Source organism: Sminthopsis crassicaudata, chromosome 1 (assembly GCF_048593235.1).
Source record: "Sminthopsis crassicaudata isolate SCR6 chromosome 1, ASM4859323v1, whole genome shotgun sequence".
Taxonomy (NCBI): Eukaryota; Metazoa; Chordata; class Mammalia; order Dasyuromorphia; family Dasyuridae; genus Sminthopsis; species Sminthopsis crassicaudata.
Window position 1 is genome coordinate 416,916,577 of NC_133617.1, and position 27,626 is coordinate 416,944,202.

Genomic DNA, 27,626 nt, shown 5'->3' on the forward strand with positions numbered 1-27,626 from the left:
TGTGAGTCAGTTTGTTCATTCAGGACCGAAGAATATACAAAAAAATTTTGATCATAAAATTCTACTAGAAAAAAAAAGGATCATTTCAAGTACAGGTCAGACAAGTTCTCAGGATGCTAAATCTTAAGAGACAATGTCCATGAACAGCAGGCCCCTTGCTACCTAGAAAAGTTTATCAAGAGTATCTTATTCCTTCAGAGGACTGGCATCTGAAAAAAGGCTAACTTTGGATGCTCTACATCCAGGAGGCAGATGGATTTTTGTGTCAGGTGCTTCCAAGCCAAGGCCCTTTGCCAAGGTTTTTTTTATCTCTATAATTTAATTTTTATGCAAGGACCAGTTGTGGTACAGTGGATGAGAAGGCCGAGCTTTAAGTCCGGCTTCTGTAATATAATGGCTCATGACTTTGGTCAAGTCACCTAATTGCTCTGTGAAAGGCAGAAAAGCTGCTGACTTCCACGTGTAGAGGGGGTTCCTTCACCAGTCTCTACAAATTAATAAAATCACAGGTCTGATAGTTTTTAACTTTTTTTTGTTATTATGACTTTTTATTGGCTTGGAGGAATGAATCAGTGTACTTTTTCTGGTAGAACAATGAGTAACCCCAGTTGTCCTCCATGCCTCAGTTTCTTCTTCTGTATGATTATAAAAACCTAGAGCAAGAACTAAATGATATCAACAAAGCATTTGAAACTCCATGGGGGAAAATGGTACTTCAATGCAATGTCTTTATCCTTACAATTCACCCAGTCCAAAGGAATTCATTGCCATGGCAGAATAATCTTCCACAGCCTAGAGAAGAAAGGTTCCTGGTGAGTTTTTAACAATCTGTGGTGTTAACTGCCAGGCTGAGCTTAATAACAATATATAGATACGAACAGAATCTGCAGTGTTAACTACCAAACTGGGGTTAGTAATGGAATATAGATACATGGGACCCAACAGGAAACCCGATCTCTGACTTTATTGGCCAAAAAGAACACCAGGGTGTTTATAATGACAGCTGCCCAGAAAGCTGTTAAGTGGAAAGAACTCTAGTACTATGTCAAAGTGATGTTCTTTCCTCTATCTTCCAAAAACAAATGAGAGCAGTCTTCTCCAAAAGGACAATTGAAGGTTTGCTAGTTAGCAGAGCCAGACCAGTATATGATCACCAGCAATTCAACCCCAGTGAAACAATTCAATGAAGTTTTTATTGTCCATTCTTTGAACCTTTCTTTTTCCTAGCATTGTGACTACTGTGACTTTTAACTGTGAAATGATACAAGGCTTCAGTCATAAGGGCTACAGTGACAGAAGGACCATGTATCCTGTGTAAAAACCTTATTATGTAACTGTCTGTTGTAACCTTAGCAATAGTGAGCACTAAAAGGGGGCAGCTTGATGAAATGTACAGCCTCAAAATTTACAACATAACATTGCTAAATGATGTGTACATCACAGCACTTACACCCCAGGCAGTATATTCTATTAGGACCTTCTGAAGGCTCCATCTTTCCATTGATCCATTCAGGATACTGCCCATTAATGTGGTTGAGTTACGTGAGGGCTGAAGGGAGGAAAGAGTTGGAAGGGTCCTTAAATGCTTAATTCTGTTTTGTTCTTAGAATAAAGAATTCTTAGTTGGGGAAACAAATGTATCTTTTTAAACATGGGCAGTTAGAGTTATATTTCAGTGAGAGATTCTTTGTCTATGACTAGAACCAAATGCAAAATAAGGTGAAAAATAGTCATGTCAGAGGTCAAAGATCATCACCTCCTGAAATAGAATACCATAAATAACCACATTACAGTACATTATAGCTAGAACGAGAAACCTGAGAAGCCTAACACAAGCTGACATGAAGGATCATTCAAGAAGTCTGTGCCAGTAAGTTATTCTCCCCTCCCCTCTCTTTCCATTCTGTCATCCCTAGAGAGTGCCAGAGCCCCTGAGCTTCCCCACAGCTACTAACAGGAAGACTTAAATACTGGATATTGTTAGCAGTTCCAGATATTTCTTTAGAGATTAGGTCATAAGTCATGATTTGGGTTCAAATTGGTCCCAGGAACCTAAAAAATGGCCAATATAAGAGGCACAAAAAAGATGAAAAAAGAAAAATAATAGAGTCATTTAGGTCATATCTTGAGAAGGTAGAAAGTGAAGCATTTTGGCACAGAGCCAGATGTTGTAATCCCTTTCAGAGCAATATTGTACAAAACAGAGCACCAGTGTGGTTGTAGACCAGAAGGGTTCCATGGGTAGATTTGGAACTCAACTGGTCTCCAGAGGGATGAAAAAAGAAAAGAATATGGATAGAATGACTGTTCTCATTCTTTAAAACTTACTTCATGTTAGATTTATGATTAAATGAAAAAAGCACTAAACCAGTCATCAAAAGACTTGGATTTTAGTTCTGACTCTTGTGGGTCTTTGATAAAATCCCATCACTTTTCTGGAACTCAGTTTATCCTTTTGTAAAATGGCTACTGTGATAGCTATTTTGCCTCTCTGATCAGACAATTTTTATGATAATTTTAAAATACTTTGAAAAATACAAAAAGCTATAAATTCAAAGTATTACTTATAGTAGATATTGAAGTTGGAGAGGAAATAAAACATTTTTAGAGGGGTTTGGGGGAGTGTTCCCTGCCTTTACTTCACCATCTTGGCTCCACCTCCTGAAAGAGAGCATTCTTTATGGCAATTAGATGCTAAGGAGTTTTGCCTTAAAAACAAGAATATAAATATCTAAGAGTTTATAACTGTGTTGCCATTATCATCTCCTTTCCAATTGTTGCTTTAGATTAGAGAGAGACATTAGAGGTAATTAAGTCCAATTCCCTCATTCTATAGATGAGAAAACTGAGGTGCAGAGATGCCAAATGATTTGCCTGTGGTCCCATAGATAGAAAATGTCAGAACCAGTACTGAAATACAGGTCCCTGACTCCAAATTCAATACTCTGCTTAGTAGCATACCTTCCCATAGCATAGACTAGAGACTTAGAAATAGAAGGGACTTGAGAAGTTTTCTAGTTTAACCTTCTCACCTTACAAGTAAAGAAACTGAAACCTAGGGAAATAAAATGAAATCGAAGACAAGGAGGAGATCACAGCTATCTGGTGACAAAACAGCAAAGAGAATCCAGATCTCCAGATTCTCAATATATATTGTCAAATATAACTCATTGTTATATGTTGCCAACAATTATTATATATCATATTAATAAATATAATACATTATACTATATTATACATAAATATTAAAATATAAATATTGATTATTGACAGTTCAATACAGTCAATATTGATTAAATATCTATTGTGGTTAAAGTATCTTTATTAAGTAGTAACAGTAATGTCAGCAGCAACTGTAGCAATAGTAGGAATTATAATAGTAGTAACAGTAGCAAAGTAGTAGCAGCAGCAACAACAAGAATTACAGTAGCAGCAGCAATAGCAATAGTACTATTAGCAGCAGCAGCAGCAGCAGCAAGAAAAATTCAAACTCAGTAGTTCTGCTAGTGCAGAAATGGGGAGGCCAGGTTAGAGGATGCCATATTTTGATTTTGGAATAACTTGAACTTGGCAACTAGTTGAATGTGAACTATGAGGAAGTAGGAAAAGTCATAGACAAGATCCATGATTTCAGATATTGGTGATCCTGCTGACAGAGATGATGAAATCTGCATGAAGGAACACATTTAGGAACAAAGATTTCTAGCTCAGTTTTAGACATGTTAAGTAATTCCATTGGTGACACTTTCAAGTGTCAATGGAGATGTCTCTGAAAATAGAAAAAGTTTGTGAAGGACCTGGTAGGTCCTCTTAGGAATTAGACCTCCACAGTATCTGGTAAATACATGGTGGCTGGTTGAAACTTTTGGGATGGTAGCCACCAGTGAAAACTTGTCTCAGGCTAATGCAGGACCTGAGATTGTAGTCTGAGGATGGTGCCTTAGAACCTGTTCCACCTGTCCCTAGGAGCTAATGAAAGCTCTAGCATATTTTGGTTTTAGAATAGAGACAAGAGAATACACAAGAGATAATCAAATCTCTTTTCTGTCACAATGCTCCTTTTAGCCATTCACTGTCATTTCCTTTTATCGATGAATGATTCTAATTTCCTCCCAAAAAAAAGAAAGTAAAGAAAAAGAAAGATCTGCGAAATTTTCTGCCTTCCATAGATTAAGAGCAGAAAAACTAGGAGCTTCCATAGATCTGCATAAGGCCCTAAGTAACTGGCTCAGAAAGAAATCTACCTTTAAAGTTAAGTGATTTCCTAAGGTACGTAAGTAGCAAATGTCAGAGATAGGATATGAACCTAGATTCCAATCAGTGTTTTTATACCCCAATGTAGTTTCTGAAGAAATTCCCCATGTTAATCTGAGCCATTCTTGGGTACTGCAATATTTCTTAATAAGAGGGACTGTACCTGTGATTTCATTGGTCTAGAGAACTCCCAGATGAGGAAAATCCCTCCACTAATTCAGATTGGCACCTTGCCTGCCCCTTATAGCCTTAGAGGAAATAATCTGCTGGCAACATGCTAGACATGGTGTCAGAAGGGCCTGAATTCAAATCTTACCTCACACATTAACTAACTATGTAACCCTGGGCAAGTCATTTTAAAAATGAGAATAATAAACATATATCCCTCCCAGAACTGGTATGAGACTAGAATGAGAAAATATTTATAAAGTACTTTGTAAACCTTAGAGCTCTTGTCAGAAACAGGACTTGGACCAAGGTCAGCTTGGCTTTAAGAATGGCTCTGTATTCACTTGCTATACTGCTTCTCCATCTGTCTGCATAGTAAACTATTATGGATTTATCTTCCTGGGTGTTGTCATGAAGCCTCCCACAAACTAACCACAATAGTTCCAGACTAGCAAAGGGAGTGTTTGTAGGGTCAATTGCTATTTTTGGAAAAAAAAAAAACCCTCATATTACAGATGTGACACATGATAAATAAATAAACAAGATTTAGCAATCTCTCTAAGTTTACAGCTTTCATTAATTTTTAAGAACAGGTCAGGAAGAATTGCTCAAACAAAGCAATTCTGAATAGAGTGTGATGAACAGGTCTAAGAGCCCCTTTAATATTTAATGCAACCAAAAGCCTCTTATCACTAATCATCTCTTAATGGGGCTTGCCCTTTGGCCCGTGTATGTTTCTAAGGGAGTAAAATATTTGGCTCCCAAACAAGTTATCACTCAGTCAATGAGTAAATACCACAAATTGGAAGTGGTCTCGTAGGCACAGTTGGCCTTTGCCAGCTTGGTTTAACAGGCACAGGGTGAACGGTATTTACCTTCTATCTCTTCATCAAAAATCATTTACCAAGACAAACACTTGCATGTGCTTTTTAACTGGCAGAAACATTCTTGCCCTGTGCAGTTCCCAGCAGAAATAGGCATAAATCTAGAGAGAAAAAATGAGGAGACTGCCTCCTTAAAAAAAAAAAAAAAAAAAAAAAAAAAGAGATCCCTTTCCCCTGGATTGATGCTCCATGTATCATCTGGCATCTAGAGGTTCTATTAAAAGGGGCAATTTGAGACGGGACTCAGAGCAAGTGAGGAAAGTTATAGAGAGGAAATGGCGATGGAGAATGTCCATCATAAAGTTCATTTGGAAATAAGTAAGGGGAATAAGATGAAATGATGACTTGGGTTAGTATGTTTAGAAATAAGAACTCTGACTAAGGAATAAAAATTAGCACCTAAAGCTTTGGGAAATTTGGAGGTAGAGTGGGGAAGAGATTCTACATGGGGAGGAGGATGGTATTAAAGAATTCATTGTGAGAACTCTTTCCACCAATGTAGACCAAAAAATCATCTGAAATTTATACTCTTTAAGAATTAGTTCAATCATTAAGCTGTTGAGTGATTTGCCTGTGGTTACATAGCCAGTTATGTGTCAGAAGAATTGAAAAAACTGGATCTGCTTAGTCTTGGGAAGAGAAGCTCTAGGGGAAACCAGTGGCTGTGTTTAAATTGTTAAAGGGCTATGATGGTTCCAAAGAAGTAATAATCTGCTTGCCAGGAAATGGAACTAGAAGTATTGAGTGAAAGAAAAAAAAAAGAAAATCCCAGCTTAATGGATGGAATACCTTTCTAACAATCAGTATTGCCTCAAAGTGGAATGTGCTATCTTGAAAAGGGGTGGGTTGCCTCTCATTGGAGTTATTGAAACAAAGGGCATGGATCCCGCTTTGGATGCCAATGGTTGTTTCCTCAAAATAATGTTTTTAAGTTTAAAATAAAAGACATAGGATTACAAAAATAACCAATTACATTAAAATGTTATAAAATGTTTTTGCTTAAAAAAAAAAAAGTTAACAGACCCCAGATTAAGAAGGCCTGGATAAAGCAAAGAAAAAAAAAATGGAAGAGGGTTAGACAATTATGGACAGTGATTAAGTCTAACTGGAATAGAGAATACATGGAGGGCTGGGGGATGGGGTGAAAGGGTGACAATATTGCAGAAGGTTGACTGGTTGATTGAAGTTAGGAGTGTGTAGGGCTTTGAGTACCTAGATTAATCTATCTATCATCAAACATTTATTAAGAGATTGTTTGGTGCCAGATACTGATAAAAGATCAGGAAATTATGATTCCAGAATTTTATCTGAACATAGCCTTTCTGTCAGATCATTTCAATATGTACCTATTGAATGCCTAGGATGTGCCTGGTTGGCACTGGAAAGCCTAGAGTAGTTGAGAAGGTTCCCCTTCAGGGGGTCCTCAGATTTTTATGATTTTATGGGAACATTATCTGGGACTGGATAAATCCTGAAGAAAAGTACAGAAGTTCAAAGTCCTAATCTTTATTTAGCTGTGAGAACCTCACAGAATATCTAACATGAATGGAAGGACAAGATGGAAAGTTGACAAATGGAGCAATGACCAATAAATGCCCTATTATGTTGTAGAGTACATATGCTAAGTGGTGTTGTGAGATCCAAAATAATGGCATGGCAGCAATTAGAAGGGAAACAGCATCTGTAAATTTCATGGTCCTGTTTTTTTGTTTTTTTGGTTTTTTTCTTGTGGTTCCTTCTTGTAATATACTACAAAGAAACATAGGAAAGACTCAGGGAAACAAATATTCTAACCAGGTTTGGGGGGGAAAATGTGACCCCTGACTGAACTTTTATTAGATTCTCCTACCCCTCACCGTTTTGACATCAGAACAAGGCAAGTATTATTTATAACAGCATGTGTGAAATCCCAGAAGGGATTCTTGAAAGAATTAAAGTGAAAAATCTGTCCCAATGAGATTTCAAGTATAAAATAAATGATCAGATGGGAAAACATGTATAAATCAAAAATTAAATCTTTTTTTTAAAAAAAAAAGATTCAAGCTACTATGAACTTTTTATTTTGCATCTGGATAATGAACAAATGCAATAAAATGCAGTTTTTATAAATAACTGCTCTAACTAAACGGGTTTGTAAAAATGGGATCCTGGACAAAAGTAGTGGAAGAAATATACACATTGTCTTTTCCCATTAATTTACACACCAAGGGTATGAAAGAAGAGCATTTAAAATAGCAAATTTTTAAAAATTTCCAAATAAGTAAGGCAAGTCTGACATTCCATTAGCTTACCACTCTTCTTTCTCCCTTGCCCTGACCCCAACCTTATAATGATATACATTGTTCTTGTATTTCCATTATGGTCTCTCATTTCCCAGAAAGAAAGCAATTATTACATTTTCATAAAATATTGGGACTAGAAGGATCACTTCTGGTTTAGGCAGTCTCAGCCCATCCCAGATATGTATTTTTCTAACCTGTCTTATTTTAAAATTGGCTATACCTAAAGAATTATTGCTTTAAATGGTTTCTAGTGTATCCAGTAAGACCTCAAACTCAGTAGTGTATAGAGGAAAGAATGGTCATCAGTCTTCTTCATTTTTTTCCCAGAACATATTTCTCTTATCACAAAGACCTGACATAATAAGGAAATAATCTCATGTATTCAAATTCATACTATTTGAAATATTAATTATATGATATAAAATATAGTAATTGGTTCTAATATATTTCTAATGGAAAATGAGTATAAATTCAAATAATGCTACCACTTAAGGAGAATTTATTATTTTCCTAATCTTGTTTTACCTTCATAGCTCAGTAAACTGGGTCTTATGCATCTTTGGGAATACAGCATTTCTAGAATCTATCTTGACCAGAGCACATTTTGCCTAGACAAAAATAGTATAAGCAATGTAGGAGAAGACAAAGGAATATCAGAATGAGCAACATCTTGTCATATTAAGATTGTAGAATCAGAGAAGCATAGATTTGGAGTTGGTAGGGTCCTTAAAGATCTTCTTGTTCAGCACCCTCATATCATAAGTGAGGAAACTGAGCCCAGAGAGAGGAACTTGTTTAAAGTAATACAGGAAAATCAGTGGCAGAGCTAGGATTTGAACTCAGAGCCTTTTAGCCCAAATCCAGTATGAATGAACAACAGAAAGACAGGCAGGCACACAGAGAAACTGTTCTTCTAAGGTGTAGCCAAAATGATGGAGTAAAGGAAGTGATTTGCCTCAGCTATCCCACAAACCCCTCCAAATTCCTTTAAAAATGACTCAAACAAATTTGAGAACACATAAAAAGATAAAGTGGAACAATCTTCCAATTGAAGAAAACTTAGGACATCAGTAGGAAAGGTCTATCGTACCAAGATGGAAGTCCATCACAGTTCTAGTGCAGGCCATGTCAGCATAGTCTTGCCCCTATCCCTAGTAAATCAGAAGCAGAAATTGAGTCTCTGAATCAGTGTAAGTATTGGCAGTTTCCAGATCTCTCAGCCCAGAGATCCCAAAGACAACTTGGAAAGTCAGTAGAAAAAATTTGTCTCACAAAGATGAGAGGGTCTTGGGAAACCATAGGCAGTGCCAACAGTGACAGAGTCCACAGCAGCAGCAGTAGCAACAAATTCTGTAAATCTCAGTCCATGGACAATAAGGGACAGTTGAACAACTGGTCAGAAGGATATCTCTTTATTAGCAATGAGAAAGGATTCTGTTGCTTTAGCACTGTAGAACTTACAGTCACAGTGGGGTGGGGAGTCTCCTTACAATTCCAGGGTTGAAAGTAGTGCTTGTGGTCACTCAAACACCTTCTTCCTTAGATTATAACACCTTGGAAGAACTAAAAATTTACAGGTCCCGAAAGGCTCTCTGAAAAAAGCTATACAAAACCCCTAAAGCTAGGGCCAATGCACCCACCACTCTGGAAACAGAGCCCTACATTAAGAAAGGGTTAAAAACCATGTAATAGACTGGGTTAGGAAAATGAGCAAATAACAGGAAAAGATTCTGACCATAGAAAGTTACTATGGTGACAAGGAATATCAAAACACACACTCAGAAGGAGATAGCAAAGTCAAATCTCTTACATCCAAAATCTCCAACAAAAATAAGAATTGGGTTCAGGCCATGAAAGAGTTCAAAAGGGATTTTGAAATTCAAGTAAGAGAGAGAAGAAAAAATGGGAAAAGAAATGAGAGGGATGCAAAAGAAAATACAAAAAACTAATGAGCAGTAGAATGCCTTTAAAAAAAAAAAATTGGCCAATGGGAAAGGAGGTATAAAACTCACTGAGGAAAATAATTCCTTAAAAATTTTAATTGAGCTAGATGGTGCAGTGGATAGAGCACCAGCCCTAAAGTCAGGAGAATCTGAGTTCAAATCTGGTCTCAGACACTTAACACTTCCTAGCTGTGTGACCCTGGGCAAGTCACTTAACCCCAGCCTCAGATTAAAAAAAAAAAAAAAAAAAAGAGCAAATGAAAATTAATGACTTTATGAGATATCAATAAAGAATGAAACAAAACCAAAAGAATGAAAAAATAGAAAACAATATGAAATATCTCATTGGAAAAACAATTGACCTGGAAAATAGATCCAGGAGAGATAATTTTAAAATTATTTTATTAGTCTTCCTGAAAACCATAACCAAAAAAAGAGCAGAGACATCATCTTTCAAGACATTATCAAAGAAAACTGTCCTGGTACTCTAAAACCAAAGGGTAAAATAGAAGTTGAAAGAATATACCTATCACCTCCTGAAAGAGATCCCAATGTGAAAATTCCTGGAAATATTATAGACAAATTCTGGAACTCTTGGGTCAAGGAGAAAATATAGCAAACATCCATAAAGAAACAATTCATGTATAGTGGAGCCAATCAGGATAAAATAAGATTTAGCAATAAAGGGTTAGAGGGCTTAGAATATAATATGGTATTCCAGAGAACAATAGAGCTAATATAACAAGCAACAATCATCTACTCAACAAAACTGAGTATAATCCTTCAGAGGAAAAGGTGGCTATTCAATTAAATAGAGGACTTTCAAGCATTAGTGATGAAAAGATCAGACCTGAATAGAAAATTTAATTTTCAAATTTAGGACTCAGGAGAAGCATGCAGAAGTAACCAGGAAAGAGAAATCATAAGAGTCTTAATCATGTTTGTCTATTTACAGTTCTACATGGGAGGATGATACTTGTAATTCATAAGAACTTTCTCATTATTATGTCAGTTAGAAGGAATATATATATAGACAGAGGGCACAGGTGTGAGTTGAATTTGAAGGGATAATAGCTAAAAAAAATAAAATTAAGGGGTGAGAGAGGAATGTACTTGGAGGATAGGAAAGAGGGAAGTAGAATGGTATAAATTGTCTGCCACAGAAGAGGCAAGAAAAAGCTTTTTTTAATGGAAAGGGGGGGGAGAGGAAGTGAGTCAACCTTTTTCTCATTAGAACTGGCTCAAAGAGGAAATGACATACATGCTTAATATTGGCATAGAAATTTCTCTTATCTTATAGGAAAATGAGAAGGGAAGGGGATATGAGAATGGGGAAGCTTGATAGAAGAGTAGTAGTAGAAATCAGTAGCAAAACACTTTTGAGGAGGATAAATTGAGAGAGAAAACAATAAATGGGGGGGGGGAATACATTTAGCAATAGTATTGGTGAAAAGAATTTTGAAACAATTTCTTTGAAGGTCTTATTTCTCAAATGTACAGAAAACTGAATCAAATTTATATTTAAAAAAACCATGCACCAATTGATAATCAGAAGATATAAACTATGCTGAAAGGGCTATAAAATCATAAATATCCCTTAATGTAACAATATCATTACTAGGCATGAATTCCAAAAGAGATTTTAAAAAAGGAAAAGGACTTATATGTACAAAAATATTTATAGCAACTCTTTTCTCAGGGCAAAGAATTGTAAATTGAGGGAATGTCCATCAAGTAGGGAATGGTTATGTAAATTGTGGCATGTGATTATGATGAAATATTATTGTTGTATGGGAAATAATCAGTAGGATGCCATTAGAAAAACCTGGAAAGTTCTCTTTGAACCTAAGCAAAATGAAATTTACCCGCTACAAAGTAATAGCAATGTTGTAGGATGATCAACTGTGAATAACTTTGCTGTTCTCAGCAATACAATCCAAAAATTACTCTGAAGGACTTATGATGAAAAATGCTATCCATACCTAGAGAAAGAACTGATTGTGTCTGAATACAGATTAAAGCATTTTACTTGATTTTTCTTGAAAGTTTTTTGGTTTTTTTTAATGGGGGAGGAGACCTATGACTTTTATGGAAATGTTATACAAAATATTGGGGGAGTGGAAGTAGGGAGAAAGAGAAAGAATATGGAATGAAAAACATTAAAAACAATGTAAAAAATTGATTTACATTAACTGTGCAAAACAAAAAAATTAATTAAAAAGAAAGAAACTAAGTTTATATTCTAATGTGGAAAGACAATATATAGGGAATGTGTCCAGGAAGGATAAAATCACAGAGATGATAATTGATGCCATAGGGTGGTGCCCTTTCCAATAGCAATGCTAACATTGATTTGATTACTGCTTTCAGAGCAAGAGGTAGAAAATAAGTTGGGGATAGTATAATGATTGCATAGTGAGCAGATGGCATGGTTGGATATTTGGAAACTGATAACTGTAGAGAACTTCCACCCAAGTAGCAGCTTCTGTTCTCTCGAAAAACAGCTTCTACACCAAGGTAGAAACAAGAGGTCCTAATGAGCAGGTATAATTATTGGAATGACTGAGATAGTCTAGATATGCTTAGGTCTCAACAGCCAACAGTGGTCTCTCCACTCCATTGTATTGCCTTGATTTGATCAAACCACTTACCATGGGCTAAACATTGGAAATACAAAAGCAAAAGACAATCCTTTCTTTTAAAGGATTCGAAGACTGCTGGAGGAGACACCATACAAACAAGCTATATACAGGATAAATTGGTCATTACCAAAAGAAGAAAGACACCAAAATTAAGAATCAATTCTAGATATCAGCAGAGGGATTGTTTCTATTATATAGTTTGTTTAATGTAATTATCACATTGAATATTAACTAAGTGCTTTATGAGAATTACAGGAAAGGGATGGGCCAAAACCAATAAAATTAAATGTAAACTCCTTAAGATTAGGGATTATGTCTTCTATTTTAGGGGAAGGGAGGAGTTGTTCCATCCTGTCCTTGATGGTTACAAGTTCAGTTTGGCCACATACTGTGGCTGAATAAATGAAAATACCCCAGCCTTCTTCAAGATGATTTACAGAAAACAATAGGGGCAATAGGAGACCTAGTGTAACTGAAGAGTTGATGATTTTTGTAAAGGAGCCCTCCCCTCCTTTCTGGCAAGAGGTGAGAGGGAGGGGTAGATTAGATGTTGTAAGGAAAGCCCACTGAGCATTTGACAATGGTTCTCTTAAGTAACACTGAGGTACTGAGGAATTTAGGTACTTAAAGTCATTCCCAGCTTTCAAAATTACAATGGGTAGCCAATAACTTTCTACATTTAATCCTTAATCATCATCATAACAATAATTAGCTTATTTTTAACTTTTCTTTTTTGTTTTTTTTTTTCCATATTTAGCTCACTTTGATTTAGCACTTTACTAGTATCGTCTCATTTGATACTCAAAACAATCTGGGAAATATCTATTATTATTATTTCTATTTTTAAAATGAGAACTGAGGCAAACAAGATTAAGTGACTTGCTCAGGGCCACATAGTAAGTGTCTGAGTCTGGATTTGAACTCAGGTCTTTCTGATTCCTTTAATGCTCAAAGTGGAATCATTTGCAAGAAACAGGGAGGTTATAGAGCAATAGGGACTAGACAGTACTAGAGAATTCCTGGGACAGAGAAATATGTGAATTCTAGTTTTTCTTATTGACATTGATTGGGGACTTCAAAATTTAAGCTTTCAATGCTATATTACCCATCCCCTGACAGAGGAGAAAGGTTTAACACAGAAAATGAAACATACATTTTTGGAGATGGCCAATGTGGGAATTTGTTGTGCTAGGCTATGAATATTTACTAGGACTTTTCTTTTTTCTTTTTTCCTTCTTTTTTGTTTATTCAGTGGGGGGGAAGAAGGAGGAGGGGAATAAGCAAACAATTTTTAAAATAGCTTTCAGTGCTAAAGTTTCATCTAGTTTTAAAAATGAAGACAATATGATTTCTTCTTTACCAAGAAGACTGTTATAGAAGCAATTTTAGTGCCTGGCAGTTTTATTATAATTTTTAATAATAATATTTAACATCTCAAATGTCACATCTTTGTGGTAAATTATTTTTAATTCAACTTTATTTTTAGTTCAGAATTATCTCCCCCCTTTCCATTGAAAAAGTCAAGAAAAACAAATATACAAATATACACAGTCGTACAAAACAAACCCCACATTAATCATGGAAAGAAAGAAAGAAATAGGAGGTAAAAGAAGAAAGGAAGGAGGAAGGAAAAATAAAGAAGGAAGAAAAGAAAAAAAAAAACTATATGTTTTAATCTGTACTCCATGGATGGAGATAGATGTTTCATCATGAATCCTTTGGAACTATAGTTATCATTATCTTACTCAAACTACTAAATCTTTTAAAATTATTTTTATGATATTGCTATTATTGTATAAACTGCTCTTCTGATACTAATTACTTCCCTTTGCTTCAGTTTACCTGATTATTAATTCAGGGCATTTTTTTAATGTGGCTATTGACAGCTTGGGTTTCTTTTTCTGAAAATTGTCTGTTCATGTTTTTTAACTATTAATTAATTATGGAATGGCTCTTAATTTTGAAAATTTGAGTCAATTCTCTATATGTCTTAGAAGTGAGGTCATTAGAGAAACTTGCTACAAGTTTCCTTACACTTTCAGTCTTAATATATTGTGTTGTGTGTTTATATATGTGTTTGTGTTAGTGTGTGTGGCTGAACATGACACTCTTAGTCAAACAACTGTTAGAGCATGAACAGATAATAGAAGTGGAAAGTACATCTCAAGGCCATCTCTCTACTCAAACCCCTTCATATTATGAGAAAACCAAAGCCCAAAATAACACAAGTAGTAAGCACTGAAGATAGGATTTAAACCATCTTAGAGGTCATCTAGGCCAAATCCCCTTTTTACTAATGAGAAAACTAAGGCCCAGAGTGGACAATCAACCGGCAAAGTAGAAATTTTGCCTCAAGTTCTCTGACTCAAATTCAGTTTTCTTCTTACTACACCACACTGTCTCCCTACACCAGGGACTCTTAAACCTGGGCCTATGAATTGGTTTTCTTTTTCTTTTTTAATATCTTGTTAACTATATTTCCTTCCCTTCTTCAAGAAAATATTTTTTAAATTAACAGAAATGTTTCCTCCTATTCAATCTCTCTCTCTCCCCCATACCTTATCAGAGAAAAAAAAAAAAAAAAAAAAAAAAAAAAAAAAGAAATATCCTCCCATTGTTAAGCAAAACAAATTCTCTCATTTGTTTTTTCTATACCTCTCTGCCAGGAGGTTTCCTTGGAAATCCTGAAATTTTAATGCATTTAAAAACAAGGTCTAGCAAAAGAGTCAGTCCATAGATTTCAACAGACTATGAAGAAGGTCCATGTACTAAAAGAGGTTAAGAACCCCTAACCTAAAGTATTGAGATTTTCTTTTAACTCCTCAGTAAAATAAATGCAAGTGCAGTGATCTCATTAATATGATGCATTAAAAGTCACCTTTATATTTATTTAAGGAAGGTTCAAGAAAGCACACAGTCTGCTTGGGTTATATAGTAGCTCACTGATCAGTAACTAGGGGGATGGGGAAGAACCCAGATCCAAGTATTAATTACAATCCCAAAGATTTCTCCTTAATGAGCACCTCAAAGGAGAAAGTATTCGTTATTAGGCTGAGTTTTTCCAGACTTCCCCTAGGCTTCTGTGGTACATTGAGGGGTTTTGTAAATACTATGTGAAAAGATATGGGTTTTGTTTGTTTGTTTGTTTGTTTGTTTTTAAATTAGGACTTGTACTCGGTTTACAAGGATGAAGCTAATGGTTCTACATTGATAAAGAGATCACATTTTGTCTTCCCTGGTAGAATGTCAGTAAGCCTTTATGTAGACAGAGAATGACTGCCTTTTATCTGTGCCTGACCCATGATAAGTACTCAATAAGTGCTTGTTAATTTATTGATTGATGAATATTTCCCTTGTTGGTCCCAATTTTTCCCCTTGAGACTGGACCTGTGATTTTATCAATTTAGAAAGGTATTGATGAGAAACTCCTTTAATCCGTGCAAAGCAACACTTACTCTGCAAATTCCAGTTAAGGGAGTGGCAGGGACATTTAGAGGTTAAATGACTTGCCTCAGTTGCTCACTTCCACCTCAAAATCTAAGACTCTGAGTCTTTTATCCCAAAGTATTCTTTATTCAGAGTTTAGTTCTCTATGAATGGATATCTTTTACTGGTCCCATCAGTTCTTTAAAATGGATATGTGGGAATAAGAAAGAGAAAATCCTCCATTTTTGCCTCTCCATTGGCAAACTGAGAATCAGATGATATAACTTTGCTTTTTTTTTACCAGGTTGGGGGCCATACAATGTTACCCATCCGCTGGATGCCTCCGGAGAGTATCATGTATAGAAAATTTACCACAGAAAGTGATGTCTGGAGCCTGGGGGTTGTCTTATGGGAGATCTTCACCTATGGCAAACAGCCATGGTATCAGCTCTCAAACAATGAGGTAAGTATCCAAGTCTCTCTCCCCCCACCCCCGCCCCCCAAGCTGAACACTGGAATGAGTCACTTGGTTTTAGATCATTCTCCTTCCCCAGCAGGTTGGATTTTGCCATTCTTAGTCTTCAGTAGAAAATGAGTTGACATATCTATGATTTTCATGAATATTGGGATTTAAATTTTAAAATCTTAAGTTTAAAAATTATGGATCATTCATGGGGTTTTTAAAAACAGGTTTGCAGATGACATACTGTATATGTAGTCATTAATATTGATATTTCATTTGAATCTCCTCATGATTGGTTTTACACCAAGATTTTGGGCATTTACCTATCAATGCTAAAAGTCTTTAATTCTTAGAAGCTACTAAAATCTAGTGGGTTATCTTTAAGTGTCCTTTAAGACAAGCTACCTGCATTTTGTTTTTTCTCAGTTTTTTTTTTTTCCATCTTGATCCGATTCTTCTTGTGCAGCAAGATAACTATAACTATGTATACATATATTGGATTTAACATATATTTTAACATATTTGACATTTATTGGACTATCAGCCATCTAGGGGAGGGGAGGGGAGGGGAGGGGAGGGGAGAAAGGAGAGGAAAATTTGAAAGAGAAGGTTTTGCAAGGATCAATGTTGAAAAATTACCTATGCATATGTTTTGTAAATAAAAAAGCTTTAATAAACATTTTTCAAAAGGCACTAAGCTACCTTAAGTAGCCTTTAAGAATACATCTCAAATTCCTCCTGGAATCATTTAAAAATTGATATGGTATGATGAAAAGTAATGTGGAGTAGTGGTTAGAGATAAGGCCTTGGCCTAGATTTAGGTCTCCCCCTGCCACACTTATTGTTGCTGTTCATTTTCAGTCATGTCCAACCTTCATGACCCCATTTGGAGTTTTCTTAGCAAAGATACTACATTTCCTTCTCCAGCTCATCTTACAGATGAGGAACTGAGGTAACCAGGGTTAAGTGACTTGTCTACGATCACACAGCTAGTAAGGGTCTGAGGCTAGATTTGAATTCAGGAAGCTAAGTCTTGCTGAACTGATGTCCAAACTCTCTTTAGGACCTGCCTACACTGATAAAGAGCAAACATATCAAATATCATGTCAAAATATATATTTAAAATAATGCAAAATAATTCCAGAAGGAATAAAAATAAATGGGTTTATCAGAATAGAGGAAATGCCCTAGATTTCAGTAGTACAAAGACTTCTTGAAAGAGTTAAGCCCTTTCTGCCATTAATGGGGGAAAAGCTAGAAAATACCTGAATGAAATGTGTAGTATTAATTAATATTATCCAAAGTAATTCATTGCTAATATCAAAGCAACATATATATGTATACATTTTGCATATGTTCATATTGCTAAAACTATCTCATCTTTATGTGTGTGTGTGTGTGTGTGTGTGTGTGTGTGTGTGTGTGTGTAATGATTTTGATATATAAGTGGATTTGGTTTGGTTTTGGCCACAAAATTTAGATTAAGTGACTTACTCAGGATCACACAGCTAAGAAGTGTTAAGTGTCTGAGGTACCATTCTGACTCCAGGGCTGGTGCAATACCATCTAGCTACCCCTAGAAATGATTTTATATTTAATAAATATATGCACTGTTTGTGTATATGTTTATGGCATATATGTATACAAATATACAAAATGATCACATATAGATTTTGTTATATAAATGACTTTTATTTTGGAGTAATGGATGTTCCAAATGTGTATATATTTATGGCACAAATCCTTTGCTGGGCACCTCAAATTATTCCTTTTTTATCCTATTGTTTTATCCAATATGATTATTCCAATGCCCTGAATATTTTCTAAAACATCATAAAATTAAGAAAAAAAAAGATATTTATCGAAAAATGGAGTATATGGCAATTTTGTAAAACTGGAATATAAAGCTGTAACTTAAAGAACCTCAGGATTCATCTGAGAACACTGAAATTTAGAGGGCAGTGATAGTACTTAACACAATTCATCTTCATACAAACAAATGACAAAGAGGAACTAGCTAAAATATGTTACACTGTATATGTACATAATGTATTCTATTATAGAAGCTATCATCTAATGGATGCTTCTTTTCCCCAGGTGCTAAAGTAGAACTACAGTAGCCTTGCTCTTTCCCAGAATCTCTGTCTCATACCTTCTACTCATTTGAATTAATCTTTAAAAAAAAAATTATTTGAGTGAATTTGTCATACTCCTTTCCCCAGTCCTATTTTGTAATGTTTTCTTGAGTCACACACACACAAATATTAGTTACAATTTTGTATGTAGGTATGCTATCTGAGGCTTTGCAGTATGAAAAATAAATTAATTACATTTCCCAAATGTTTGATGACTTCATCTAGAATAGTTTACAGCATCATGCATGTGATAAAACATAATTTTAAAAAATTTAAATTTAAAAATGTAAAATTTATGCCAGCTGATTTTAATCTTTGTTAATTTCTCATACAGTGGATCATAGTTCTTCCTTCTCTTTGCCATGGGAATAGGCTTCCTATTCCATAAAATTCAGCCTGCAAAAAGTCTTTTTTTTTTTTTTTTCCCAAAAAAAAAATCACTTTAAGGATATATTTTAAGTTACCTTCCTCTCCTGTTCTCCTGTTTATTTGGACAAACACCATATTCTATGCTTAGTCTTTCTACATTGTTTCTTTATTTTTTCATCTTTTCCTTGCTGTGCTAATTTTGTATTTGTTTTTTGTTTTTTTTTTTCTAGGTAATTGAATGCATCACACAGGGCCGAGTCTTGCAGAGGCCTAGAACGTGCCCAAAGGAAGTGTATGACCTGATGCTGGGGTGCTGGCAGCGAGAGCCTCACATGAGGCTTAACATCAAAGATATCCATTCCCTCCTTCTGAACTTGGCCAAGGCATCCCCAGTCTACCTGGATATTCTAGGCTAGGGTTCCCACCAACCTTCTATTCCCCATTGCACTTCCTCAGACAGGCCAAGTGAACGATTGTGTTCTAGCTGCCGCTGAACTCCATCCAAATGTGTTCTTAACTGACAGTATTAATGACAAAGACATTGAGAAGCTTTCAGAGGGAAGCAGTGTGCACTTCTCCATCTGTAGACACAGTATTGACTTCCTTTTGGCATTATCAAATCTTATCTCTTTTTCTCTTTCTCTTTTTTTTCCCCATCTCCTTGGTTTATTTTTCTGTTCTTTTCCCTCTTTCCCCTACGCTTACCCTTTCTTTTCAATCAATCTGGCTTCTGCATTATTATTATTAACTCTGCATAGACAAAAGCCTTAAAAAAACCCAACAACAACCAGATTTGTTTTATTGGCAGATGCCTGAGTTTGTCCCACAAAACTAACAATGCCTTCTTGTACTCCTGCCTTTGCAAAGGATGACAAAAAAAAGGGAAAACTTGAGTATCTGACTTCAACTTTGTGACTTCTGTTGTACATACATTGGGAGTTTCTATGGATTTGCGTCTATTTATTTATTATTATTATTATTATTATTATTATTATTATGACTATTATTCTTATCATCATCACTATTATTTGACTGCTTAAGCCCTTGTATGGAACAGGAAAAGCCGTATTCTATCTGGGAAGCCTATTCCATGGCAGAGAGAAGGAAGACCTGTGATGCACTATATGGGAAAGCAACAAAGATTGGAATCAGCTGGCATCAGAGCCCACATGTGAAACTCCAACTCTGTGTGGGAAGGAAGTATATGACACATTTTCCTGAGCACCTTCATGGATCACGGAACCCTGTGCTTTGGGGCTACTCTTTCCCCCCAATGACCAGATACAGTACATTAAAGTAGAAAGAAAGAAAAAGATTCCTGAATTTTACAAGGTAGAAGGCAGTATTATAAGCTCAGATGTAACCATGTCTGTAGGATGCCAATGGTTTGTTTTTTTTAAAGTGTTATCTACCAAGCCTTTGGTAAATTATGCTAAAATTGGATGTATTTTTTGTACAGTGTTAATTTCAGGGTCAAGATTGGAATCTGAAGGCTTTGATAAGATAGGGCAAGCTGTAAATGCTGAGGCAAAGTTTATCTCCTATTGTGCTTATCAGAAAGCATCTTCTACCTTCCCTTTTTCCTCCTTTTCCCCATCTCCCCTTTTCACTGTGCAAGCAAAATCGTGCATGGTCTTTGTCAATTAATACTTTGTGTGCAGGAATTTACTGTGCACTCTGAGAAGCATAGCCAATCCATAAAGGTGTAACATATTTAATTAGAGGAAGCTAATGGAAGTCATTAGAGACGTTGAAACACTTCTGCATTGTTACAGATAATGCTAGACCAAAACAAATTCAGACCCTGAAACATGGAGGTCCTAATGAATTGGACCAAAAGGACTGAGAGGGAAAGGTAATAATAAATCCCAGAGGCAACTAAAATATGTGGCTCTGTGGTAATCCCTTGATATTCAGTGTATACAGGCCCTGTCCTTGCTCTGTGCTCCGGTCAGAAGAGTCATTTCATTTAGAGCATTGTTGGCTATTGGATGTATGTGTTGTTGCTGTTGTTTTTAATTCATTGATATTTTTGTTATTGTTGTTAGGCATGGCATAGTATGCCAAAGGGAGACTGTGCCCAGACTTAGCATTGGAGGCAAGCTCATAGATAAATACTTTCTCCAGAAAAAAAAAAAGGATATAAATTGAAATTTAAAGTTATTATTATTAGTGATACCAAGAAAGAAATCCCTTTTAATCTTTATGAATATTTGCCTCCCTCTATGAGGAGGGGCCTTTGCTGAAAAATTGACCTCTTTGTAATATGAGCCAGATTGAAAAGGAGTCATTTTTTATTTATTGTATTTTTTTTTATTTTAGAAGTAGAGTGTTTTGTTTCTTATGTGCAATCACTGTGTTGCTGTTTGAATTCCATACATTATTTATTGAGGTACCTTCTTCTCCGTGACAGGCATTTAAATCCAGTCCTCAAAAATTCAAAATGTAAACAAAAGACAAAAAACAAATTTTAAAATCTAAAACCAACCATTCTCTATAATTTGCTGGTCAGTGAGTGACAGGATTAAAATGTTTTCATTTGTGAATGATCAAAAATCAAAATAGACATACTAATATACTGAAAGCCATATCTATCATTAAGAAATCATATTACTTTTCAATCACTGTGGAAAGCTAGGTTGGAAGGAAGGAATAGAACAGTTTCATACATAGCCATTTCTGCAAAGCCATGGATGCTGATGAGAGCAGGGCAGCACCACAGACCATCATGGAATAGGCTTGTTTTATCAGAGCTTTATCAGGTTAAGTTAATCTTATTAGAAAAGTTGCTTATTTTTATTTCACAAATTTTTCTAATACAATAGCCTACTGGATCAGATTTAAGAACTGTGCAGTTTTAGGATGAGAGATTATCAGAATTGAATGGAAAGCTGGGACAATGAGATCCAGGTTTATTCCATCACAAAGCAGTTTTGTATCCTTGTCGATGGGGGGAAAAAGAAGAAATGTCCCCTTGCAGTCATCAGAAAAGCACTTTGAAGTTATGAGATGAAAGGTTCTATGCAAGTGCAAAGTATTATTATTTATTGCTATTTATTATTGTTGTCATTGTTATTATTGCTGCTATTTCTATTCCTGTTGTTTGTGTTCATGTGAGAGATCATCTCAGTTTCAAAGAAAAGTGGCAGGTTCTCAAAGAAGCTGGACAAGCAGCAAAAACAAACAAAAAACAGCTTGACTTATTGATCCTCATCCCTTCATCTCCCCTCAATGCCTCCCCATTCTGTATCAAAAGAGTGTTCTATAAGATACAGAAAATGTCTAGTGGTTTAAGAATATGTATTGCAAGTCATATTGCAGGGCAATCCAAAGGACCTAGTGGCCTATCCAAAACAAGTCATTCCAGTGTTCTTAAGAGAACTAGAAAGTCCAGTTCTTTCTGGGACCAGCTCCCTTTTTAAGTTGATTCTAATTATTATACACTGAAAACCCTTTGCTTGACTGTCCATCCTGAGTTAGGGCTCAGAAAATGTGACAAACTTCTATGGAAATATATATATATATATATATCCTCTACCAAGAAGCACCTGAGATCAAAACTGTAGCCCATGCAAATGAGCAGTGAACAAAAGAAAAATCTGTGTTCCTTAATTCACCCCTGAGGTTTAAAGTTAGCCGAATAAGCAGAAAAGGAAGAGAAGAAAAATAGATAGCCAAGAGGTGAGCTGCTTCTATGCTAATTATGCTCAGTTTTAATGAAGCCCTGATATGCTGAGCAAATATGACAAATCAGGCTTATTTAGAAACCTTTCTGGACTATGCTGTAAAGGATCATACAAATAATTCACATTCTAGGTGTGTATATTTACATAAGTTACACATGTGGTATTTACATGTATTTATATATGTTGCATTTGGTTTATACATGTGCAAACATGCACACACGGTGTGCTTACGTGTTTATGTATAAATGTATACCCCCACATTCATAGGAATAGCTGTAATTAGAATAAAGTATTGCTAGATTGAGCTAAACTGATAAATAACCAAATTTTTAATTTTTAAAATTCATCTTATAGTTAATGGTTCCTTTCTCTAATATCTCCTACAGTGGTAGGACAAATGGGAGATCCTGCATATTTAGAATGTTGGTATGAGTATCATCACATCCCATTTTGTGCATCTATCAATTTCTTGCACAGCAGATTGGATTAAGAAAGTAATTCTCAGTGTAAAGTTCCAGGAGAGAAAATTTGGTTTTTATCATTCAGTACCATCATTTTTTCTATTGTCCCATTTTGATACTTGTGCCCTCTGGGGATTTTATACTGGTGTGCAGAAACCAAGAATTCCAAAGGAAAAACTGGAATGTTTGGGGCACAATGCTTCCCCCTCTCTAAGAGAACAATGGTGAGAAGTCCAAGACCCTGGAATAATAGCAGCAAATGTTAGGCACTTCCCACATTCTCCCCTTAACCTCCCTAAATCTGCAGAATACAAACAGGCTGGATGGAATGCAATCTTTTATGTAAGGATACATGGCCTCCTTGTTATAAATGGACTTCTCCCCACTCTTTAATTTTTTTTTTTTTTAGAACAGCATGGTCTATAGAGATACATGGTTTCTGACCCAATAATTAGCTGCATCCCACCTTCTCCCCTCTGTCTTTTTCCTTCCCCTCTCTTCCTTGTCTTCCTCTTTCTCCCTCCCCCTTCTCTCCCTCTTTCCCCATCTCTTCTTTTCCCTTCTTTCTTTCCTTTCCTCCTCTCTTTCCCTTTCTTTCTTTCTCCTTCCCTCCCTCTATCTCCTCTCTTCCCTTCATCCTCATTTTCTTTTTCCCTTTCTTTCTTCCTCCCTTTCCCTCCTCTCCTTTCTTCTCTCACTCCTCCACTCCCTCTTCTCTTTTTTCTCTTCAGTTTACTACTCAGAGATTTTTTCCTTTTGGAGTGTGGCTTGTCTTTGTCTTGCTATTACAAAAGAAATGAAATGAGAAGTATCTCAGGACGCAGCCAATGTTCTAAAATCCCCAGATGTCCAGGTCACCAGTTGAGTAAATTAATGATGCATACTTATACTCACCAAGACTCTCCCAGAGGCTAACGTAGTTTGTAAATGGACATCAAATGTTATAGTGAATTTGGATTGGGCAAGAGGTCGGTCGGGATTTATAGTTAAAGACCCAGTTTCAATAGCACAGAAAGTTATATGAGTTCTTGTAGTCAGGACTGGAATGAATCACTACTGCTCCAGTCAAGGGGTCCTTAAAGAACCTGCATTTGGGTTGTTTACTTGCATTTTTCCCAATTTTTTTTCTTCCTTCTTTGCTACATTCGTCACAAATACAAAGCAAAAAACAACAACAAAGGTCTGTGCGTTGCAAGCAAAACACTGTGAATTTCACAACAGCAACCAAACTATTCTTTTGCCATCTAAATATATGTCTCAGGAGAAGTGGGGAAAGATGGGGGGGAAATATTATTTTACAGTCTATGCATTCTAGGGCCAGGTCGATGTTTATCAGTTCAGTTTCTGCATCAAAGAAGCCCCAAGCAAAGAGTAACTAGACATACATCTTTTTGAAAAGGAAGTGTATTGGATGAGTAGCCTAGAAGCTGTTAGTAGCCAAATAATTGAACAGAAAAGAAAAATGAAGATGAAGTGGAATGGGATGTCTATAGAGGCCTATATCTTGCAGCTTATGTGTATATTTCTGTCGCTTAAAGAAAAAACTTTTTGTGTGAAACGACTGAATGTGTTTTAAATAACAAGGTCTTTGAATTAAATGTGGATTTCAATTATGTAACCCTTTTAAAAAATAAGACCAAATTTTGATGAAATATTGGTTCCTGCTCTGGTCTACCTATACTTAATGTATCTGTGTAGAGACACAGGAATTATATACATTTGTGTATGTATATAGAGAGATGTTTGTATATATCCAGACAGTATATACATACATTTCAATATCTCTCTATGGATAAACTTTTCACTAATCCACGACCTGGTGTTTGGAGCACACTCTTTCTCTCTCATCCCCTTTCTCTCTTTCTCCCTCTGTTCAATTTATTTTCCTTAATTTTCCTTTCATTTTATTTGTTGTGATGTCTCTGTACAGATGCCTAGTGGTTCTCATTTTTGCAGTCTGTTATAGAGGTCCATTGCTTTAAAAAAAAAAAAAAAAAAAAAAAAAGGCCCACTTGCATCTTGGCTGATTTCAAAGTGACATCTGAGTATCAGTGTTTAAAAAGCAAGTTTTGTTTGTGAATCATGTGACCAGCTTCTCTCAACCTGACATGGAAAGTCTCTTGTACTACAGTGTATTTAATAAAAATGATGTCTTAAAATAAATAATGTCATACAAAGACTTTAAGTGATGATGATGGTGGTTAATTTAAAAAAATGTACAGACTTTTCAGAAGTTGTGGTTTGCTTTTTTATATATCTTTTAGTAGATAGAGCACTAGGTATGGATTCAGTAAGATGTGAGTTCAAAACCAGTCTCAGACACTCACAAGCTATGTGACCCCAGGGTAAAGTCACTTTAGCCTATTGGCCTCAGTTTCCTCATCTGTAAAATGAGCCAGAGAAGGAAATGACAAACTACTTCAGTATCTCTGCCAAAAACAAAAAACAAAAAACAAAAAAAACAAATGGGGTCACAAAGAATCAGACACAACTGAACAACAAATAGTATTTTACTTCTGTTCCTATTGCCTTCTATGAAGAAAAGCTTCCAAATTGTTCCCAAAATTCCAAATGAAGTCTCTGATTTTGCTGTAATTTTTTTCCTTCCTAAGCATTTATGGCTTAAGAAATATTGGGTTACACAATGATATGACCTAATACACAGAAATACTTCCCATCCCCTCTATTGTCCGAGGTGGGTGTAGGCAGACAGAGTGAGCCCTTCAGAGTCTGTGTCCTACTGGAGAAAGAAAAGATTATTCTATGAGAGTAATAACCGGAAGATGGACATACAGAAGGCACCCAGGCTGAGCTTATTAACTTTTTGATTAGGAATTCTCTCTTTGATGAAGCTGCCAGATAGAAGCTTAAGTACCTGTTGAATTAAGTGGTAGGAAGAATGTAGAAAGCTGAGTCCTCTTATTCCAGATCCAGTGATCAGACACTTTTTCTGAACCTGTTTTCATGAATTTAAAGTGATGGAAAAAAGCAGCAATAGGAAGGAATAGATCCATGCAAAACCTGCAGTTAAGAAGATCTTGGGTTCAGATCTCAAACATTTACTACCTCCGTGACCATGGACAACTCAACTTTGAGATCTCTCAAAGGTCTTAATTTTCTTGTTTATAAAATAGTGATAACAGTGCTTAGAGCTGTGATGAAGAAGTACTGACTTGAAAGTACTGTATGAATGTTATTGTAGTAGTAATAGTAGTAATAGCAGTAGTAGCTATAGTAGCAGAAGCAGTAGTAACAGTAATAGTAGTAGCAGTAGTAGCTATAGTAGTAGAAGTAGTAGTAGTAATAGCAGTAGAAGCAATAGTAGTAATAGTAATAACAGTAGTAGTAGTAATAGTAATAGTAGTAGTAGCAGTAGTAGCAATGGTAGTAATAGTAATAGTAGTAGTAGTAGTAGCAGTAGTAGCAATAGTAGTAGTAGTAGCAGCAGTAGTAGTAGCAGCAATAGTAGTAGTAGTAGTAATAGCAATAGTAGCAATGGTAGTACTAGTAATAGCAATAGTAGTAGTAGTAGTAGTAGCAGTAATAGCAGTAGTAGTAGTAGCAGTAGTAGTAGCAGCAATAGTAGTAGTAGTAGTAGCAGTAGCAGTAGTAGTAGTAGCAGCAATAGTAGTAGCAGTAGTAGCAGAATAGTAGTAGTAGTAGCAGTAGTAGCAATGGTAGTATTAGTAATAGCAATAGTAGTAGCAGCAATAGTATTAGTAATAGCAATAGTAGTAGCAGCAGCAGTAGTAGTAGTAGTAGTAGTAGTAGCAGTAGCAGTAGTAGTAGTAGCAGCAATAGTAGTAGTAGTAGTAGTAGCAGCAATAGTAGTGGTAGTAGCAGGAGTAGCAATGGTAGTACTAGTAATAGCAATAGTAGTAGTAGTAGCAGCAATAGTAGTAGTAGTAGTAGCAGTAGAAGTAGCAGCAATAGTAGTAGTAGTAGCAATGGTAGTAATAATAGTAGTAGTAGCAGTAGTAGCAACAGTAGTAGCAGTAGTAGTAGCAATAGTAGTAGTAGTAGCAGTAGCAATAGTAGTAGTAGCAATAGTAATAGCAGTAGTAGTAGCAATAATAGTAGTAGTAACAATAATAGCAATAGTAGTAGCAGTAGTAGCAATAGTAGTAGTAGTAATTGTAGTAGCAATAGTAGTAGCAGTAGTAGCAATAGTAGTAGCAGCAGTAGTAGTAGTAGTAGTAGTAGTAGTAGTAGTAGTAGCAATAGCAATAGTAGTAGTAATAGCAGTAGTAGCAGCAATTAACTATGCTTGATAATTAGGACCTATGGTCAGCTGAGTTTTTTTGTTGTTTGATTTTTGTTTTGCTTTGTTTTGTTTTACTCATTTGGCATCTAAGAAATCAAATTACACTAGAGGAAGAAGTGATAACCCTTTTAACAAATGATAGATTCTTTAGGAGAACGAGGTTAAAAAAAAGCCTAGAGTTTGAAGCCAATAGTTTATCCACTAAAAACAAAACAAATAACCTCAAGATGTCATGTTAGAACTAGAAAGCAGCTTGGAGATCATCTAGTTCAAATCTTTAGTTTTACAGAAGGGTAAACTGAGGCCCCAGGAAGAGGAAGTGACTTTCCAAAAGATATAGAAGGTAGCTTATCCAACCCTTCTTGTAATCAAGCTGGTGGGAGGTAGGGTAACAGGGGACTCCATTTCAATTTCAGGCTATTAGACTAAAGAGACTTTACTATCCGACTTTCTTATTTTACAAGGAGAAAAGAGGGGCCTAGAATTTGTGCCAGACCCAGACCTAGAATGCAGGTATCACTGCTCTTTAAACTGGATTGTGCCTTTCCCTCAGAGATCCCACCCTAGCTTTTCTTTCACTTAACATACAATAAGCAAGGTCCCTCCCAATATGATCTCCCAATCCCAAATCCATCCTCCCCCATCCTAA

The 27,626-nt window shown here is 35.8% G+C and overlaps 1 protein-coding gene across 2 annotated transcripts in view; it reads left to right on the top strand.

The window, feature by feature from the left end:
• Window positions 1-24,895, top strand: part of NTRK2 (neurotrophic receptor tyrosine kinase 2) — a 400,497-nt gene extending 375,602 nt beyond the window's left edge. For both annotated transcript variants that reach the window (XM_074280190.1, XM_074280189.1), the window contains 2 exons: window positions 15,904-16,062; window positions 18,797-24,895. In XM_074280190.1, coding sequence (XP_074136291.1) covers window positions 15,904-16,062; window positions 18,797-18,982 — 345 coding nt within the window. In that variant the 3' untranslated portion in view covers window positions 18,983-24,895. The remainder of the gene's footprint in view (window positions 1-15,903; window positions 16,063-18,796) is intronic.
• Window positions 24,896-27,626: the final 2,731 nt, after the last annotated feature.